Consider the following 19,347-nt stretch of genomic DNA (forward strand, 5'->3'; position numbering starts at 1 on the left):
CCCAGCAAGTATTTTATGCAATTTTTTGCTTATGGAACTTATTTGAATGGAGCAGACCAGCTTGGTAGTTGATGGGTCCACTTCCAATTGGTCCAATTGTCTCTCAGTCTCACCCCAATTCGATTGTTAGAATCTTTCTGATGGATGAGAATTTTTGAGATATGGCCCACTCCCAGTGGGCGCACGTGATTAAACAATCCCGGCCGTTGATTGGCGGACCCATACCTGTAATACTTATGGTCTGAGCACAAACACCAAATTCTGCTTGACTAGAGCATTCTGTAATACCAGTTTTAACTGTACACATCCCTTTGCTACTGCGCTTTCTTTCTTTCTTTTAATAGATAATAATGCAACTTACACACGACTTGTTGAGTTTACTTTGAAATCCATAGAACTACAAAGCCATTACACAGATTTATGTGACAAACCCACATAGGCAAACACTAGTATTCAAACACTAACACGTCATACCATCCTTCTTAGCCCCTAGACATGCATTGACAGCTTCATCAACAGTAAGGAAGAACCATCTTCCTCCAATTTTATTCACAAACTTGGCTAGCTTTAGTTTGTGAATCACTTGCCACCCTGGGTTGGCTATAGCTAGCTGCAACAGAGTTTTATCAAGAATCTTAGATCAACCTCATCCAAATTTACAAAGTCCCGTGGAGATTTAATTTGATACTTTCATGGGTTTTATCATACCTGTAAACCATTGGAAACCATATTCTTGTGTAGTTCTTCTAATGCTCGGATCCCAGAAGTGTCGATATTCCTTACGCCTGTAGCCAGAGTTCATCAGTCAGAAAAGGACAATTCATGCCAACAAGAATAACTTTGTTGAAGTATAAATGATTAAATAACGCCAACTCTAACAGCTCAAGCTCAGTCAGAAAAGGACAATTCATGCTAACAATAATAACTTTGTTGAATAAATTATTAAATAACGCCAACTCTAACAGCTCAAGCTTTTTGAGTAATTGGTTGTTTCACATGATATTAGAGCAATTGCCTCACGGCAGGTCATGGGTTCTAAACTCTTGATATTAAAAATCCACGTGTATGGCAAACCCAAGAGAGGGGCCACATGTGCCACATGTAAGGCCAACCCAAAAAAGAGGGGCTACACGTGTGGGGGAGTGTTGAAGTATAAATGATTAAATAACACCAACTCTAATAGTTTAAGCTTGTGGTGTAATTGGTTGTTTCACAAACTTTGATATCCCTATTGGTAACGACCCGAATTTCATACAGCCCTAAACTCGGACCATTAACTCAACTAAAGGGGAACAATAACCATATGCCATTAAAATACCATAGCTGGGTGTCACACGATTAGGAAAATCATAATGGTTCTAGATAATGAAGTGGGTATCGCATTTAGACAACGAGACTTACTCGACATGTCGACGATTACTGTATGAATTCCTTGTTCTGGGTCTTCCTTTGTTTCCTCTTGTTCTTGTTTCACCCATCTTGTAATCCTGAAACAAAGTGAGGTGCACCCATTTGGAGATTGAACCATTTGAACTCTTTCCCTCCTTGGAATTATAATTAAAATTTCCAAATTCTTTGTAATGTTGTTCTGTCATTACCTCTCTCTAATGAAATTGGAGTTGATGAAACAAAATAATGCTGAATCAATGCGGGTTATCAGCATGCCTGGAGTTTTGCTTGTAATAGGATATTGTTTGATGCTGCAGAAAATATCTGTCCCTTGAATTCTTCCTAGAACTTCTGTACTTGGCCTCATTAAGTTCAATATGATCTTGGCAAAGGAGATTACTACCTGTAACAAAGCAAACTAATTCAGAAAAGTATTCATTTTTTCCGAAGTTAAGATTTCTGTAGTTAGTTTTTTAATTGTTCACATCTTTTTGAATGGTAAAAAAGTGAAATGTGGAATTATTCAAAAAAAAAAAAAAGTTACATGTGGAGGTTTGTTCTGTTTCATTTATCTCAATGTTTTTTACAGTGGTTGTACAGGTCTCACCATATAACTTTTTCAATTCTTCATTAAAATGTATTAATGTGGACAATCATATGTATAACCATATCATTCTGGGAAAAAACTTATGTATAACCATAAAAAATTATGAAATGGCTTGAAAGAGATTATAATCCAATTATCAAATCTTACTGCGACTAAGAGGCCAATCTCTACCGATGCGAATAACACACCAAAGAATGCTCCCATACAAGTGAGGAAGTCTAGTTTGTCGACTTTCCAAATTGTATAAGCTTCCTTAATGTCGACTAATCCAGGAAGAGAGGATAGAATAATCGAGGCCAGGATAGCAATGGGGGTGAAATATAACAGCTTAGTAAGCAGCTCCAAAGCTATAATAACTGTGATGGACATGACAATATTGGAGACTGCTGTTTCGCAGCCTGCACTGAAATTTACAGCCGTGCGAGAGAACGAACCTGAAATTTTTTCCAAACAGATCAAATGGTTAACATTTATTTAGTTTTTGAGCAGAAATGGTTAATATTTATTGTGGGTCGTTTAGGGTTCCCCGTTGAGAGCTTACTGAAGAAACTTACCAGTTGCTACATAGCATGAACTTAGGGATCCTGCAATGTTCATGAATCCCATGGCTACCATTTCCTTGTTTCCATCAAGATGGTAACCTTTTGCAGATGCAAAAGATTGGCCAACGGCAACGGCTTCCTGACAATATTTGATTATCACACTGTTATGAAGATCTAATTTGTTTGGCTCTCAACTCTCTATTGATAAGCAACAAGAATAAAACAGTTAATCAGTGCATAATTGAGATGGATGGAATTTTGAGTAATTTTGATCTTGATAAACAAGACCCATGGATTAAAAGTAAAGCAAAATAGACATAGGCATACCGTTAGGGCGATAATAGCAGAAATTAATCCAATTTTTGCAGCTTCTCCTACAAGAGGCCCTGTGAATTGCAATTGATGAACTGAACTTTGATTTATGCCTCCTTTTACATGTTGCAATATTTTAACTCCATGCTTATCTGCTTTTGCCACAAAAACCAGTAGAGTTGACAAAATAACAGATACCAAAGGAGCGATGGCTGGTAACCAGAAGAGTTTCTTGTTTCTTCTTCCCTGAGAACCAAACAATTATTAATTTAATGGATCAAATCAGATAGATAATGTAAACTGAAAATGATGTGACAGGATTCACAGTACTTACCAAGAATCTGGCAATTAGGATAAAGATTAGGAATGAACATCCAAGGAGAAAAGTATGAGGATTCCACTGGTGTGGTGAATATACAAGAGAGTCAAATTTTGTGAGAAATTAGGAAACCAAAAGAAATGATTCTACAAAAATCATCACAACCCCAATGCATCATCAGTGGTGACAAATTGATACACACACATATGAATAGAAATTTTTACTTATCGATGTAAGAATAAAAGAATGAATTTATGTTCTCCATTTTCAATTTAGGTAATGTTCTGCATATTCTTCAAAAAACAAAACTAACTGAAAATATAAATTGGAAAAAAGGCAAATTTCATTAATGTACTGAAATTTAGGCCGAAATTTTGGAAAAAAACTTAAAAAGTCACATTTTCCGAAATTTGGGACTCTTGCCGAAATTTTGGATTTTGGTGGTTTTAGTTTCGGTCCCAACTGAAATCTGAAATTTCGGTATTTAGGCCGAAATTTAAATCCATGCTTCTGCAGTAATGTATAAACACATGATGAAATGTAGAGGGAAGTGGGGTAAATGGCAAAATTGAGTATCCAAATAGAACATGGCAAAGAAGTCTCTTGGTATGTTATTTGCAGCTCCTTTTCATCACCCTTCAATGTATAATATAAAAGTAACCTTATAACCATTTAACAAAAACGACACCCTGATTCATGACATTTTCCAAGTTGGATCAGAAAGACTTGTGAAATGTTAACAACAATGACACCTTATTCAATTTTGAGTGAATAGTATGTATGATTCATGAAAATTTCCAAGTAGGATCAGCAAGACTTGTGAAATGTGAATTGTCAATTTAGTGTTCATCTAGTACTAGACGGTGCTAAAACCTCTTTTTATTGGTAGATTGAAGTCAACTATAAAAACTTGGGTGATTTTCTTTGAAATAGAAATGGGTATTTCTCTTCTGATGTGGATCACATCCTTCTTTATAAAATCAGATAGGAAATACCCACTAGTTTTCTGTATTTTGGGTTTTACTAAAACTTACAGGACGATGAAGTGAGGTCCAAACAACTTTCAGGACAGAGATAACATCAGTCTTGGTAGTAAAGTGACTAATCCCAAGTAGTCCTTTCAGCTGTTGAAGACCTATTACTATAGCTGTGCCTCCCATGAACCCAACAATGACAGCATGTGAAAGGAAGTCTACAAGAAAACCCAGCCTGCAAAAGCCATGAATATAGTTAAGAAAAGAATCCACAATATTATAAAATACTGTATTGATTTAAACATACACACCTGAACAGCCCAAATGTAGCTTGAAAGATACCAGCAAAGAAAGTTGCAGTGAAAACTAACTTTCTATAAGCAAGGGGATCAACAGACGGATCTACTATTTTCTGAGTCATGGAGGACAAAAGGAGTGAAACCACGGCGACAGGACCGATGGCGATCTCTCTCGAACTACCCATCACAGCATAAATCAGAGGTGGAACGACACTTGTATCTAGTTTAATCAAATGCATATCCCATAATTAGTTAATCTTAAACTCAGACAAAATTTCACCAATTGCCCAGCAGATTTTATTTTTTTTTTTTGAAATTTTTTCAGGGAAAGACTCAGTGGTGTGCAAATATGTAAACCGCAACATCGATAAGCCCATTACGAAAATTCCAATTAGACATCTTTTTTGAATGTAAGTATCATAAAGCTACAGAATACAGTTCAATTCCCAATAGAGAATACATATCTCGGCGTCTTTTAAGAAAATGAAGACAAAACGTAGTAACCATATCAAAACAAGTAACTTACAGAGACCATATTGAGGATCAAGCCTCGCCAAACTAGCATATCCAATACTCTGCAAAAAAAAAAAATGAAATTTTTTAAGAAGCAGACAGAGAGGAGAGAATAATTCTTATGCAATGTTTGGGAAAAACTCAACTTCTGCTTACCTGTGGAATGCTGAGGCTTGCAAGAGTTAAACCCGCCATCAAGTCGCTCTTAAACTGCTGTGCTTTGTATTTTTGTCCCCAACGAAGGATCGGAAACAGACCCTGAAAAATAATAATGACACGTTTCCAAGCGGGTTGTTTCTCATTTGACATAGCAGAATTGTTTTTATGAGGAAAAACAGTCTCTCTTGCTGAACTGAGGAGCTCACGCCATAGACCTGTTGGTTCGGCAGCGCTAAGCACCCATCCATTAGCCTGGGCCGGTGTGCTACCTTTAACATCAAGCTCTTCTAAAGAGCAATGCTCATTCTCTGATGAACCCATATTTCTTTGAAGTGTTTGGAAGAACTCTGAAATTGTTTTCTCACAGAAATAACCAATGTTGCTTAAAAGGTTCCAGTGCATTTCCTGGACCATTGCAGATGCCCAGAGGTTTCTGAAAGATCCCTTTCATGGATGTTGAATTATCACCTGATAAGGAATATGAATCGAGTACCATAGAATAGAGAGGCCATGAAAGAGAATTGAGAGTGGTGAATTCTAAAAGTCCTCTTGGTATCAGACACTTGAAAGTGTGGTGCTTATTTATAGAAGTGAAAAATGGGTAGGTTTCAGACACTTGAAAGAGGTGATGAATTCTAAAATTCCTTTTGGTATAAGATACTTGAAAGTGTGGTGCTTATTTATAGAAATGAAAATGGGTATTTTTACTTCTAGAATTTTGGATAATTCAAGGGTTGATTATTTGGTTGCCTAAGAAGGTAATGATAGCAGTTCAGACTAGAAAGGTGGAACTGACTCAATGATGGAATTTTTTATGGCTGTTTGGTTAACATTTATATGGGAACTTTCTACTTCCATTTCCATCAGACCCACCTTACATTTCTTCTTTTGAGTTTCTTTTCAGCTTTGTTCTAAAGCAGGTCTTTGGTATTCAGAGAACCACTCATTTTAATGTAAATTTGAAAATGTTATTCCTCACTGTTGGAAAAGTTGCCTTATTTCCCAATGTCGGTGGGAAGGCAGGAATAGAAACTTATTTCTATTTGGGTTTTGAAAAGCTAGTTATAAAACCGTCTTTGCCAACGTGAATAGTGAGTCAGCAAGGGTTGCACCAAGAGGTGTGTCGGCTACCTTTTGTGGCTAGAGAGAGAGAGAGGTTTCCTTCTTTGGGTTTCTTCTTGGGTTCTTCTCGATGTTTCTTCTCAGGTGTTCTTTTAGGAATTTCCTTGAGGTTTTCTCTTAAGGCTATGTTTGGATGCCAATTGCAAGGGAGCCTTAAGCAATCCTCAAGCCAAAAAAAAATAAAAAAATAAAAAAATAAAAAATGCAATTTTTGGTGTTTGTTTGCCAATTTAGCATCAGACTCCATGGAGACGTGGCACCCATGAGCTCTTCTTATACCCTCAATTAGGGCTGGAACAGGGTCTGGTTGGGTCTGGATCCCATTATCCCGGCCTTGACCCGCCTTGACCTTGAGTCAGGGCCGAAAAACCTCAACCCATTGCCCGCCCTACAGGGGCCTGCCCTGATTGGGCAGGGCCGGCCCTAATTGACCCTAGTGCAAATACCTGTTAAGAGCGCCAAAAAATAAAGCAACCATTTATCATATAGAACAAAATGATCAATAAACAGAGAAAGGGAACAAAATAAGACAATATGAATTCAACAACATGACGGGCAACAGAGACAATTAATACTAATAATCTAAAGAAACATCAATCCAAGATAATATAAAACATTAGCAAAAGAAACATGCACAGATGGTTCAATTCAATAATAGAAAACTTAGGGTCGGGCCGGGTCACGGTACCCGAGGCATTAACCTAGAACCAGACCCGACCTGAGTCAAGGTCTAAAAAAATGAACCTTGACCTGCCCTCAGGGTTGGAAAATCCAGCCCTGACCCTGTTCGGGCTCAGGGCGGGTCAGGGCTGACAGGGCCAAACTTGCACCCCTACCCTCAATGCCTCATTTCTTCAAAATGATGGAATTCTTCAAATAGAATTTTGCCTTTTCTCCTTTTCTCTCTTCCCTCTCTCTCTCTCTCTCTCTCTCTCTCTCTCTCTATATATATATATATATATATATATATATATATATATATATATATATAGGTAATGACACTCCCTCTCATTACTTACGAGATTGGCAACCAAACACTACTTATCACCATTCTACCAGGTAAATCCTAAGTAGATCAAACATTACAAAAGTTTGTCTCCTCCCTATTGACTTCTTATACCACTAATCTACGCGGTAACCATCTGCATCCAAATAGAGCCTTAGGTTACTCTCGGTATACAATCTTGGGTGAGAGAAGCACATAATGGATTGCGGGTTTGTGAGTTTTGGGTTAATCCATTGTAATCCTTATATATTTTGTTTTTTTCTCAGTGGAAGATCTTGTTTCTTGCCTGTAGAGAGAGAGAGAGAGAGAGAGAGAGAGAGAGAGAGAGAGAGAGAGAGAGAGAGAGAGAGAGAGAGAGAGAGAGATGCTTTCTTCTTGGGATTTCTGTTGGAACTTTTCCCTGTGTTTTCTCTTGGGGTACTCTCGGTGCACGGTCTTGGGTGAGAAAAGCAAGGAAAAGGTTGCGGGCTTGTGGGTTTTGGGTTAATCCATTGTAATCCTTATATGTTGTTTTTCTCATAGTGGAAGATCATGTTTCTTGCCTGTCAATGTAGGCTTGGCCGAACCACGTAAGTCTTGGTGTTCATCTTGTGGCTTGTTTGTATATTTTACTTTTCCGTTAATTTGTGCACAAGCGGATCGCATTTGCCCGGCAAATTTTACCAACACTCCCCACCATTTCTTTTATCATTCTTTTCTTTTCTTTTTATTTTTAATCATCCTACTAATGCACAGTAACTAGTGTATCCTGGAACATAGGGGAATCATTGAAAATACTGTACAATGAATCGATGACTTATATTCCCTCTCTATATACCACTAAACTGTAATTCTAGGCTTTCTGCAGGGAATAAGAATACCTTTGACACAACACTATGGAGCAACTTGACAGACCCCCTAATCAAGATACACAAAACATGTGTCATTTTCTAGTTTGCACGAAACTGTTTCTCCAGAGGGACATAGATTTCTAGGAGATCAATTGGATAGACAACTGTTTTTTCTCCTCTATTAAAAATTTGAGTTTCATCTTTTATATATAACACTGATTTTTTTTTTAAACCAAAAACAGTCTCAAATCTCTCAATGTGCCAATTCCAATATGTCAATGTTTAGCCCATAATATCCTGTGTCAGAGGCTCCTTTCTGTTCATTTGAGATGATTATATTTTTATAAAATGATTTTGAAACATAATTCTGTAAATATTATATCAACCTAATGCTAGATTCTTGTGGGGGTCAAATTCTCACTTCCATTGAATAGATGCCAGAGAACATGGCCACATCAAACAGAATAACTTAATAGTTGAGGTGCTAAACAAAAAAAGTTGAGGAAATCTCTCAAAATGCCCCACACTCTCTTAGATCACTTGGAAAATTGTCTGCTTGGTTTTTACTCAACAATATATTTTTGTCCCCTGAAAAAATATTTTTGTCCCCTGGAAGAATCTCTATCTAGACAACCCGACCATCACTAAATTTAGGCTCATTACTGTGAATCACTCGTAGTGGTTGTGGTGTGAAAAGAAAGTAAAAGATACAAAAGGGTGTCTTTCTATCAACAGTCTATAGGAAGGCTGCATCTTGTTGCATTAGAAGGAATTTTCAGTCCATTACACTCCATTCTCCAAAATTCCTAAGGATTTTTCATGGGTCCTTCCTTACCCCATGAAGTGCACTTGTAATCCTCCTTTTAAGGTTGCCAGGGCGGGATTCGAAAGCGGGATTCGATTCGGGATTCGAAAGCGGGAATTGAAGGCTCATGGGATGGTTGGAAGTGGGAATCGTGGGTTTGCCAGAGATTCGCCGGAGATTCGCTGGGGATTCGCCGGGGAATCGCCGGGAGTCGCTGGGGAGTTGGGATTCGCTAGGGATTCACAGGGAATCGCCTGGGAATAGCGAATCGGGGTTCCTATAAAGTGGGAATTGGGGTTTCCATAAATTAGGAATCGGGGTTCCGACGCAATCAATTCGGGATTCCCCAGAATCGGAGAATCGAATCGAATCACGATTCCGATTCACGATTCAGGGAATCGCGAATCCCCACCCTCAGGTACGAATCCTGCTTCCCTGCTCTAGACACTTCTATAAACTCTCTGAACTTCTATTATATCTTCTAGATTCTTCTAAATTTTTTTTTACATTCCATGGTTCCCTTAATGGCCTTGACACTGTAAGGAACACCATATACTTACATAGTTACATGGTGTACAGTCCTCTAGAATGGCCCATCCATATCCGACCAGCACATGAATAGCTTGGACTTTGACTAGCACATGAATAGCTTGGACTTTGGAATTTGATCACTAAAAGGATGGTCTCCACATGTACTGGCTGTATTTGGTCTGTTCGCAATGGGGATAGAGCTCCTTGGATAAGCTGTTCTTGGGATTGGCCATCCTGCCTGGATAAGTTTATTTTGAAATTATCTTGTCTGCTGTTTGCAAATTTTGTTTAAACTCTGCCATGAACAGAGAATAGATAGCCTATCCAAAGATAAAATAGACCCCAACTTGCTATCCCTATGGTAAGACAACTCCATTATTTCTGGGTCCTTACATGGGATAATACAGCCTAAATATAAAATTTCTCTGTCCAAGTTGAGGATTAGTTGTTATAATTCATTAATGACGCTTGTACTTTCATTCATATCAGTTTGTTGTCCTTTGCTAAATGTAAACAAGTACAGAGAAAAAGTGAAAGGTATAAAATCTATGGGTGACAATACCAGTTTCATCCTCTTCTATTGCTCCTTCCATTAATGAACTATAGAGGTCCTACCAAATGCCACAACTACCTACCCAAAATGCAAAAGAAGGACAAACATTATAGTGATAACTTGATAATCTAAGGACTAGTGATGTAGGTCACCTTTCTTTGGCATCCTTAGCAGAATCATGAGAGACACGTGAGCATGTTTCACATTTAATCAAGAAAAAAAGAGGAAATGAAAGAAGTAGGAAATGCAATGCTCAAAGAGAATGAAGGGCTGGTCCTTGTGAATAGTAATAGCTGTTGTGGGTCCAACCCATGATATGGGCCCCACGTCTCCATGCATAAACTTTTTGTTTTTTTTGAAATGATGATATTTTCTCAATAGAAGAAAAAAGTGGCATGGATGTGGTCAGAGAGACAAAAACAAAGCAAAATAAAAACATACAACTACAACATCAATGTGAGTCAGGGTGGTATATAATCAAATATCTCCATCGACGGCCTATCGACTCCTACTTGAGCAAGGAAGGCGGTCGGTCTCTCCATTTTACCGACCTCCGAACATGCTGGAAGCACACCAGAAAGCCCATCACTTGATCCAGAATCTCATCAATCATGAGGGCGGCACACATCCATCCAATCTGATTACATTGAGGGGCCCTTCAATATCACCCTCACTTTTGCTTCTTTGGAATTTTTGATTCCAATAGAGTTAAAAATGCCCAAGAATCAAACCCGTCTTGTTTCTAAGGAGACCTCCAATACCAGCCTAGCTAGGCTTTACCATGCTGGAGTAGTCGAAATTTAACTCCAGCCATCCTGTGTCTAGCGGGGTCTATTGAGGAGCGATAATCTTTACCTAGTCCTTGCTGAAGCAAATCCCCCTCCAACAACTCCTTATGTATGTGGACGAATACATCTTGAAGCAAGGGAAATCTTAGCCCCAAAAATAGTGAATGATAAAATTCTCGAATATGTATCGATGACATCTCTAATGATATTCTTGCATATGCAAGCATTTCTTTCTTTCCATAGGACCCAAGTGGCCACCAAAACAAGCTTCCAAAGAATCAACCATTTTCTTCATCATGATGTAAAGAACCAGTAGTTAAGGAGATCTGACAATCGAGTACGGAATAACCATGAGATCCCAAACTTTTTGAGAATCCGAGTCCACACTTCTCTAGAGAACCTGCAATGGAGAAACATATGATTCATAAACTCTCCTACTTCCACGCACAGGGCACAATGGTCAATGATGAGCATCTAACAGTTTTAAAGACAAACTCAAGGTGATGATAGAATACTCCAAACACTAGATAGCTTCTAGAAAAGAAAACAAGAAACAATATGGTGATAGAAAGACTTAATGCTGAATGACTTAGAGGAGTTCAAGATCCAAACCCTTTTGTCCCTTCTTGACTTGCCAATATAAAGGGCCTCCAAGCACTGAGTAAGCTGCGTAATCCTATCAATTTCTATGCCACAGTAATTAGTTTTAATGGGGAGAATTGGGAAAGTATTCTAACTTTTTATTTTAATTTAAAAAGGGATTTGCTTTTCAGCAGCTTTTGTCTTCATTCACGAGGTGGCTGGTCTGACATGCAACAGACCATCCGAGAAATGCATGATGCTAGGAAATCCCATTTAACAATATCAATCTAATGAGGCATTGAAAAGGGGCTGCAAAAGTACTTTTTTCAAAATTGTTAGACACTCCCAACAAATATATAATCTTGAATTATAAACATTTTTAAAAACTTGATTTTTGTAAGTTTGCCTCAGATTACTGAACTTCTTATTTTATGTATCTTTCTTTCGGTGAAATTCCCTAGCAAATCCCTTGTAACAAAATATCCACAGGCATTGCCTAATAATAAAGATTGCCAGTTTAGATCAATTCAGCTTTCCATGTGTTTCACCATCATGGCTTTCCATCTGTTTCACGGTTTCACCAACCATTCTATGGGAAAGTAATAAGTGGGCCCATTGAATGTTCCATACCATGGGCCCATAAAATAATTACCCACTTGCATAATATTCACTGTCATTTCTGAAGGCACTATGTGGTAGAGGTCAGACCCTTCATGAAGCTTTTCTAATGGACATGTTTGGTTGTCATTGTGGACCCCTCATAGTGCTCTTAGAAAACTACCCACAACCATGACATCTCTGTGGGGCCCAAAACTCTTTAACTATTCTGCATAGGGGCAATGTAAATGGCATTCCAACCATGACATATGTAATACGCACCTCTCTCTCTCTCTCTCTATTTTTTAAAAATCATGTGTGGGCCAGTTGTGGATCTCTTGTGCCCGGATGGGCTTTTTATGGCCTCTTTGGATTCCGTTAAAATCGATCCTTATTTGTAAATATAATTATTGGCAAATTGGGTCACTACGAAATAGTTTGGATCAAGCAAAAATGAACCCGAAACAAGGGAACCGAAAAAAAAAGTCAAGTCATGAGCTTACTAATCCATGGCTCCACAGGCCCTATTAATGCCCCCCTCACCTAAGTTCAGGGCTGCATTTCTGTTGGATCTGCAGAACAATCGATTACTCCAAAACCTTAAGCAGATAGACTTGGTGTTATTTAATCATTTATGCTGCACTCCCCCTCATGTGTGGCCCCTCTTTTTTTTTGGGTTGGCCGCACACGTGGCCCCTTTAGACATGGATTTTTAATATCAATGAGTTGTTGGGTTTTGAATCCAAAACCTGCGGTAAGGCAAGAGCTCTGGTATCATGTGAAACAACCAATTACTCAAAAGCTTAAGCTGGTAAAGTTGGTGTTATTTAATCATTTATACTTCAGCAGGATCAAAAGCGTCATTACCAGTAGAGCTCTGATCATAGTAAGCACAAGCCTCACTTGTTAGCGAATCAAGTCAACAAAAGTGATTTTACATGAGAATAAGGGGAGAGAGGTAGAACCCTATTTGAGTAATGTGTCATGCTTGGTCTTCACAAAAATCTCTCTTTCCGTTACATTCCTAAGTGGGTCCCTGTCTAGGTATGGGACTAGGTGAGACCCAACCTAGTATGAAACATGTTTAAAGTGCTTAATCTTCTAACGTGTTCCATCAGTCGTGGGGCTTTTGGCGTATTAGTTAAGTACTAATCATTTGGGATCGGAGCAATCGCCACGTCACATGTTCGAGTTACGGAAAGGGTGACCTCTAGAAAAGACAACTTAGAAAGGACTATATGGGAAAAAAGCCAGAGTAAAAGTCGTTTGAGTGGAAGTTACCACAGAATGAGCCACTGCAAAATGGGTCACATGTGGAAAGGGCTACATGTAAAAAATGCCAGATTGAAAGCTGTCACAGAGTAAGCCGCCGATGACGACAGATGCAAAAAAGTTGTGGAAGTTACGGTTCTAAATGGGTGCTTGCCTAGATATGAGACTGTGGGACTCAACCTAGTATGAGACAGATTTAAGGGCTTAATCTTACGTGTTGCATCAACTTTGGGGCTTTTGGCATTTGGTTAGATACCTAGCACTTTCTAACCCTCTCCTCGATGGCTTAGAAAACCTAAAAGGACATTTCATTCACCAGCCCTGATCAGGCTAGAATCATCCATTGACAATGGCACTAAAGCAATGAGCTGAACTTATGATCGATGTCTATGTCTATAGACCCTTTCACCATACACGTTGTGGTGGGCTAACGCCCTATGCTCCCCATTTTAATCACCATTTTCATGAAGATAGTGAAAATTTTAAAAATGATTATCTATGTTGCTACAAAATTTAGTAAAGAAAGCGTCTAAGCGATTTCACAAATCAGATTTTGTGGCCGAAGAGTCACATATGGAATGAATTAAATGCATAATTTAGAGTCAGCTACCAGGTGGTACCTCCCAAAAAGAGGGCCGCAATATCTGATTTTGCAAAGTCGCCTGTATGCTCTCTAGTAAGAATTATCAATTCTCTTGCACAAATCCACCTCTAAAATGCAGTCATTAGGTGAGAAATTAGAAAGAAAGCCACAAAGGTGCCCCTTTTAATACCGAATAAAGGGTCCTCACAGAGCCCAACAAAATCTGTGGGCCTCACTAGCATGAAACATAGGCAGCTTACTGCTTTTGGAATTTCTGCTTGGAACTCTTTCTACCTTATCTATCTGCCCAAAGACAAAATTCAAGACCCAACACGTTTCCTCTTCAAGTTTCAAATTGTTTATAGCTTTCTATCTTGATAAGTTATTTAATGATTTAAAAAAGCTTGCATCTCAGCTTGATTAATTAATCTCAATATTTTTGAATTATCAACAGAGCATTTATCATTCAAAGTCAACCATTTTATTTATTTTGAAGAATATATATCCATTTAAATTTTAGAAAATAACCATGAGTCCATGATTGTTAAATGTAGAGCACTTCACATGAGAAGCATATCAGAACATGGGTTGCTTGTTATTAAAGAAAAAGGAAAAAACAGTTAAAAAAACTTATGGACTTACATAAAATTTTTATATGGGTCATGTTAAACTTGTTTCATATGATGATAATAACTTAATAAGGGAGGGCAAACATGTTGACATCGAAACAGCACCCCAACAACTTACAAGTGGAGGATTAAATAAAACTTCTCCATTCTAAGGAACTCAACACCTTACTATTGAAGCATCACATAGAGCTTTCCATTACAAGAATCTCATTGATTTAACATGAGTGAAATAGAATATAGGAATTAGAAGACAAGGAAGTGGGCTCTTTGCAAAATGATGATAAGGAGGAAAATAAAATAAAATAAAATTAGTGATGATGAGGAGGTGATGTGGTGAAGGTGACCATGTCTTGGGTTTTCTATCTAGGTGACGATATATGTCTATTGTCAAACATTTCAATTGATGTCTTGTATTATTGGAGGAGAAACAGAGATAACCTCCATGTCTCTTGTCATACCTCATTAAAAGAACTTGAAAATGGGGGAATCTTGAGATGGAAAGTACATAAGTGAATCAACAAGATAGGGTTTGCTCTTTCTATATTAATTAAATAAAAATTAAATGAAAAAAAAAAAAAAAACAAGGTCCAAGAGCTAATCCATAGGAATGGACTGTCTTGGAAAGGATAAAGACAGGTGGGTTCATTTGAGACCTTGAATTGTGGTTTGGTGTCAAGATAGAAAGTTATGTACAACTTTTATTGAAATTTAAGCGCGATTTTACCTCTGACCATGATGATCAGAGTGATGCGCTCGGCAATCAGTTTCATCTGTTGTGCTATCTTCTCTATGGTCTATGTCGAGCAATCGAAGGATCTTCTGATCTTGGCAAGCCCTTATACACAGATCAATGGAATAACAAGTCTCTTCTTGCCATATTAGGGGCCATCGAGAGAAGAGATTTATTTGTAATTAGGACACCATGAATAGGAATTGGATTTTTCAGTGCTATCCACTATCCTAATTAGGCTAGAATACCTTAATTGAATTAATACTCTAATTATCTAAAGTCTAATTTAATTAAAATGCTAGATATGGATTAAGAGAAAGATTAAGTGGCAAAGTTGTCTGCTCGAGTGGGCTCTTCCTAGTTTCAGATTGTGAAATTGTGTTGGGTGGAAGGATGTTTGCTCATGTGGAGAGCAATGTAAAGTAATGCAGTCTTGGGACCCACCTATTGAGGGGTATTTTGGGCTGAATTTCGACGGGTCGAGCTTGGGCAATCCGGGGCTGAAAAGAGTAGGCGATCTTCTAAGTGATCATGACGGTAACACATGCTAGGCATTCTCAGGCCCCATTGGGATTGCAAGCTCTAACCAGACGGATCGAGGTAAGAGATTTGCATGAAAAAGTAAAGTTGATTGATCAACACATTCTACATAAGGTTATAGTGGAAGGGGATTCACTAAACGTGTGATAAATTAATGGTTGAAAGGGTCTCATCCTCATCCTTGGCGGTTCACACGATAGATTGATGAGATCATAGATAGGGTAAAGGGATCTTCCATATCTTTCTGCCATGTCAAAAGATCTTTGAATAGGCTAGCGAGGGTGGGAGCCTCTAGGAGATATTGGAGGTGTTCGATTTTCTCCCCCCTTAATGTGGATTGCATTGACCTTCTATATTTTCCCTTTCTTTTCCTTTTCCCCCTCTTGAGTTGTAGTTTGGTCATCTCGATTGTTGGGTTGATCCCCTGGTTCTCATTCTTTTTTATATAATTCTTTGCCATTCAAAAAAAAAGTGGCAATATAAGCAACATTATCTCCGGTGAGAGACAACTACAATATCCTCCCCTTCGGTTCATATAGACATTTGAGTTTATTTTTTTTGAAAGTTGATAATTTTATTGATGCTATGAAAATTACAATGGGGACTAGAGGTCCCAACTTGCATTACATAGTATCAAGTAATAAAGGTCAGGGGCATACCCCTTGGCCAAGAGAACAAAACAAACTCTATTGTCGTGAAACCACTAAAGAAAGAAAATTCTTTCTTGCATTCCACTTTGCTATTTCACTGTGTCCCTTCCTTTTCAAGATCATCTTCAACCATGTTCAGTGAGAAACCATCACCATACGTTAACCTTTCCTATGCATAACCCACTCCAGATTCCTGAAAAAAAAATCAAAAACTATATAATTCCTGTACAATCCGCTGCACATTAATCATCGCTGAATATTCCGAATCAACAACCTACTGTAGACACCCCCATTTTGCTACGCTTTAAAAAGCAAAAGGTTTGATTGGTTTGTTAAATTCCAAGTCAGTTATCTGCATTAGGTTAGGCATTCTTGCATTTTAGGGTGAATTTCGTCTCATTTTAAGTATTTTAATGTTGTTTCGTAAATCTCGAAGGTCTCTACGGGGTTCCATTAGTCTCCAGATGATGATATCTTGTGTTTCCAATCGAGTGTGGAAACATGCTATTTTTAGAATTTCTCAGGGTTTCTATCTCTTTTGGAAATTTCAAGTCCTGGGGGTATTTTGGGTATTTCCAGGGTAACCAGAATGATCGTGGTTGATGTTGTCATTCGTTTCAAATGAACTTCAATACTTTCTATTTTTGAAATCTTCTTTACGTACTTGCCATTTTTAACTTCATCCTTGAAGGATATTCCGGTTGGAAGGAATTTTGGTCACTTTTGATGTGAGATGGGTGAATTGGGCCTACATGGGCAAAAATAATTTTTTTCTCAAGGGATGAGAGAGGTTTGGCCATGTGTGTGGGACTAGACCTGGAAAACGGGTAACCCGCGCGGGTATGGGTACGACCAGCGCGGGTACGTACCCAGCGGGTATGGGTAAAAAATACCCGCAATTCTACGGGTAGGCTTTTCACTAACCCAGACCCAACCCGCATTGCGGGTTGGGTAAACCCGCGGGTAACCCAGGAAAACTCCTATCAACGTGGGATCTGGACCCAATGAATGACCGACCAAATCAACGGTCAAGATTATATGATCTGCAATCCGATCAAGTTACTTATTGCTTGCTTGTGTTGGAGGCCATCCTATTCCGCAAGAAACTCGCATTTGATGGTAGCAGCCACCGGAACAAAAAAGAGACAAACAACTTTTCAAACAAAAACTTAGGCAACAATCTAGGCTAGTTCTCCATTGTGCACATGGCTATGTTCATAGTAATCCGAACCGTCTATCCAATAGGTCACATCATAGATGAGACTAAAACAACAAAATAATCAGAAGAATACGAGGGCCCGACCCAGACCCACCCGCTAGTCACGGGTGCGGGCCGGGTGTACCCACGGGTACGGGTGCCATTTTGCCGGGTCTATGTGGGACCCACCATGTGCATTACATAGTGTGGGCCCATCATTATAAAATTCAAAAGAGGTGGTCTGATACATAATACACTTAAAAAGGCCTGCAATGCAAAAAACCCACGGGCTAAACCCATGTGGGAACCACATATGTGGTTCGGTAACATGTGTGGGTCAACCCACATGTGGTCCCCACATGATGGGCTTCCCCTGTATTGAATAGATTTGGTTGATAAAAATAAAAGATGGAAAGAAAAAAGGGCTAATATGATCAGATCACTAAAATGACCATAACGTTTTAACTACTTGTCCAAAAAATTTCGTAGTTGTACTTGTTGGAAACATCTCGAAAAGGGCTATAACTTTCTAGTTTATAAATTTTCACGATTCGTCCATGAAACAAGTAAAAAACGAGCTTTAAAATCAGGTAGTGCTATTTGAACGGAAATTCCATCACACTAAAATTGTCATAACTCTTTAACCGATAAGCCAAATTTAAAGTGTAAATATGCGTTGGAAAGATCTTTTAAAGAGATACAATTTTGTAGTTCACAACTTTTCGTGATTCTTACGCTAAATAGGTCAAAAATGGGTTTTAAAGTTGGACAGTGCTTTTTGGACGGAAATCTCCAAAAGAATCTTTGAAAAAGATGCTTTCTTATGAAGAAGTTTCTAGAAAAGTCCTGAGAAGCCTTCTTTTATACAAAATAGAATGTCTTGAAAATTAAGATAGCTTCTTATGATGAATTTAGAAACACAAACAATTAAGAAACAAGAGGGAAAAGCAAGCTAGTGGAGAGAATTAGAAAGAAAACAAGAATGACAACTCTCACATGGGAAGTTGCTATACTTGTTTTTGCCCTAGCTTTCTCTACAAAAAGAGATCAAATCATCATTTGAAGCTCTCTTGAAAATTCGTCCAGCCCATCCTCCCCTAAAAAAAATTTCTTTTTTGTTTGTGTAGAGAAATTCACCATATTCCTTTGAATTCAAGTGGAGAAAGCACAACTTTCCTTCTTCTTCTTTCAATTGTTAGTCAAAGCGGCTCTTCTCTTCGGCAACTTTGGGTTTTATTTTTGCGTATCAAAGGGCTTGACAAAACATATATATCGGATTACAAGCCCTAGAGACTTTGGATTTGCGATCAAAGGTTTGTGTTCTAAACTCCTTTTTGGTTAAAAACTAGTAACATGTTTAGGAGTATTCCTTTCTTGTTCTTTCATGTTTCTTGTAGAAAATTTATGGGATTTCGTTTTGCATAATTATAATATGATTCATGATGGGCCAATTCATGTTGTTATTGATTTGAGTGGAAGAAAAATAATTTTACATGAAGAAAATAACATGTTCAATGAATTAGGGTTTTAATTGGATTTTGAGTCAATTTTCAAAGCGACTTGTTTAAAATCAATTTTTTTTCGCAAGGATATATTTTCTGAGTTTTAATTAAATCAAAAGAACATTGGAAATCCAAACTTGGTGGAACGAATTAGGGTTTCAAGTAGTCTTTGAGTTGATTTTCAAAGCAACTATGTCAAAACCGAGGTTTTCTTCTAAAGTTATATTTTCTGAGATTCATACACCATCGACACGTCCTACCATTTGGAGCCCGATCTCCAGTCTTTCTGCTTTTCTTAATCCTAACCACTGCGCT

General features: G+C 38.2%; 1 protein-coding gene across 1 annotated transcript; it reads right to left on the bottom strand.

Moving 5' to 3' along the window:
• Positions 1–291: 291 nt before the first annotated feature.
• LOC143858084 (low affinity sulfate transporter 3-like) lies at positions 292–5,926 on the bottom strand. The gene is made up of 12 exons (XM_077368688.1): positions 5,112–5,926; positions 4,969–5,017; positions 4,455–4,662; positions 4,204–4,378; positions 3,185–3,250; positions 2,866–3,096; positions 2,551–2,677; positions 2,144–2,430; positions 1,599–1,792; positions 1,402–1,487; positions 709–785; positions 292–610 (listed from the first exon to the last, which is right to left on the bottom strand). The coding sequence occupies exons 1-12, from the start codon at positions 5,526–5,528 to the stop codon at positions 461–463; spliced, it is 2,067 nt and encodes a 688-aa protein (XP_077224803.1). The 5' UTR covers positions 5,529–5,926; the 3' UTR covers positions 292–460.
• Between the last annotated feature and the right edge of the window lie 13,421 nt (positions 5,927–19,347).

Source organism: Tasmannia lanceolata, unplaced genomic scaffold, assembly GCF_043159265.1.
Source record: "Tasmannia lanceolata isolate RefF3 unplaced genomic scaffold, GAP_Taslan_0.1 ptg000025l, whole genome shotgun sequence".
In the NCBI taxonomy this organism is placed as follows: Eukaryota; Viridiplantae; Streptophyta; class Magnoliopsida; order Canellales; family Winteraceae; genus Tasmannia; species Tasmannia lanceolata.

Coding starts and splice junctions, on each gene's coding strand:
- LOC143858084 (XM_077368688.1), bottom strand. CDS start 5,528: ATGGTCCAGGAAATGCACTGGAACCTTTTAAGCAACATTGGTTATTTC. Junction 3,251..4,203: donor GGACCTCACTTCATCGTCCT/GTAAGTTTTAGT, acceptor TCACCACACCAG/TGGAATCCTCATACTTTTCT. Junction 786..1,401: donor AGTAATCGTCGACATGTCGA/GTAAGTCTCGTT, acceptor CTCTGGCTACAG/GCGTAAGGAATATCGACACT.